The 1,195-nt window shown below is 41.3% G+C and overlaps 1 protein-coding gene across 1 annotated transcript; it reads left to right on the top strand.

Annotated features, from left to right (window-relative positions):
- Positions 1 to 304: 304 nt before the first annotated feature.
- LOC147445145 (uncharacterized) lies at positions 305 to 661 on the top strand. Its single transcript, XM_086528007.1, has one exon. The coding sequence runs from the start codon at positions 305 to 307 to the stop codon at positions 659 to 661; it is 357 nt and encodes a 118-aa protein (XP_086384133.1).
- Positions 662 to 1,195: the final 534 nt, after the last annotated feature.

The following is a 1,195-nucleotide window of genomic DNA, read 5'->3' as shown; positions in this document are numbered from 1 at the left end:
ATATATATATACCTATATGTATATTATATATTATATATATATATGGATTCTATAATTGTATCAGACTTAATTTTTGTGGTAGATAAGGTCGTACATTGCTCTCAATGAGAGTCCAAGACACTGCACCACCAACAAAAGTGACCTCTAGTAGACCTCGTGTCTATGTTCCTTGCATAATGTGCATCTGTCTCTTGCTAAACGTATTGCAAAAGATCAACCTACCCCAAAAAGCTATGAAAATCTACCAAAAGGCGAGAAGGCGGGGTTTTGTGCCTGATTCAAAAGTATACGATACTTCGCTACAATGGTTGTCACAAGAGGGCACAATAAGGATGTGGATATGATCAACAATGATTTCTTAAACGTTGGATTTTCTCACATTGAGGTCTGCACCACACTTTTAGAGGCTCATTTACCCAATAAAGCTTCTCAGCTGCTACTGCTGGTTTTGGCTCAAGGGTCACATATTGATGAGCTGCTACTTCTTGATGTATTGCAAACTTTGGGTGATTTACCAAAATATCATGAAGCCCAGCTGTTTGTTGACTCTTTATCTGGCTTTATCTCCAAGCTAGGCTCACAAATGCATGAGGTCTTGCTTACAATATTGGTAAAAGTCAGGCAGGTTGATGCTGTTAAGATTGATCTTGGTCAGCTTTGACAGGTCGTGTCAAGGTGGTTTCATGCTCGAAGTGTTGCAAGAAGATAGCTGATATGGAGAGCAGCTTGAGGCCATATAAAGTAGTAGGGATTCCTGCCTCCGTGCTTGGGATGCTTGCCATCTTGTCCACTACTTGCTCTGCTGCACTTGCCTCTAGTTGCCACATGGTCATCCTGCCACTAGCTAGGTCGAAGCTTCTCCTCTTTGTGTTATGGAGTGAATATGCCCTCTTAATTTGTTTGCAGAATGAAAATCCCAAGTTGAAATGTAGTACAACGAGGATGGAGAGAGTGAAGAAGATGCTACTATGGAGGGAAGGACAAGGAGGTGAATAGATTGAGAAGGTGTCATAAGCTCCTTGCTTCACAGATTACTATAGGATAGGCACTATCCATGGTAGGCCAACAAGAAGCTTGCTAGTGTGCGAGAAGCTTTGCACAAGAATAGTAAGGAATCTTTGGTTGGCACGTGGCTCACTAGCATCCAATCAGTTTGTTAAATAGTAATGGTAGAATTGTTTTCATCTCTACTCCA

Source organism: Adiantum capillus-veneris, chromosome 13 (genome assembly GCF_014529385.1).
Source record: "Adiantum capillus-veneris isolate H3 chromosome 13, ASM1452938v2, whole genome shotgun sequence".
Classification (NCBI taxonomy): Eukaryota; Viridiplantae; Streptophyta; class Polypodiopsida; order Polypodiales; family Pteridaceae; genus Adiantum; species Adiantum capillus-veneris.
This window is presented reverse-complemented; position numbering and strand designations above follow the sequence as displayed.

What these genes read in the sequence shown, in the direction of transcription:
- LOC147445145 (XM_086528007.1), top strand. Translation starts at nt 305, where the DNA reads ATGGTTGTCACAAGAGGGCACAATAAGGATGTGGATATGATCAACAAT.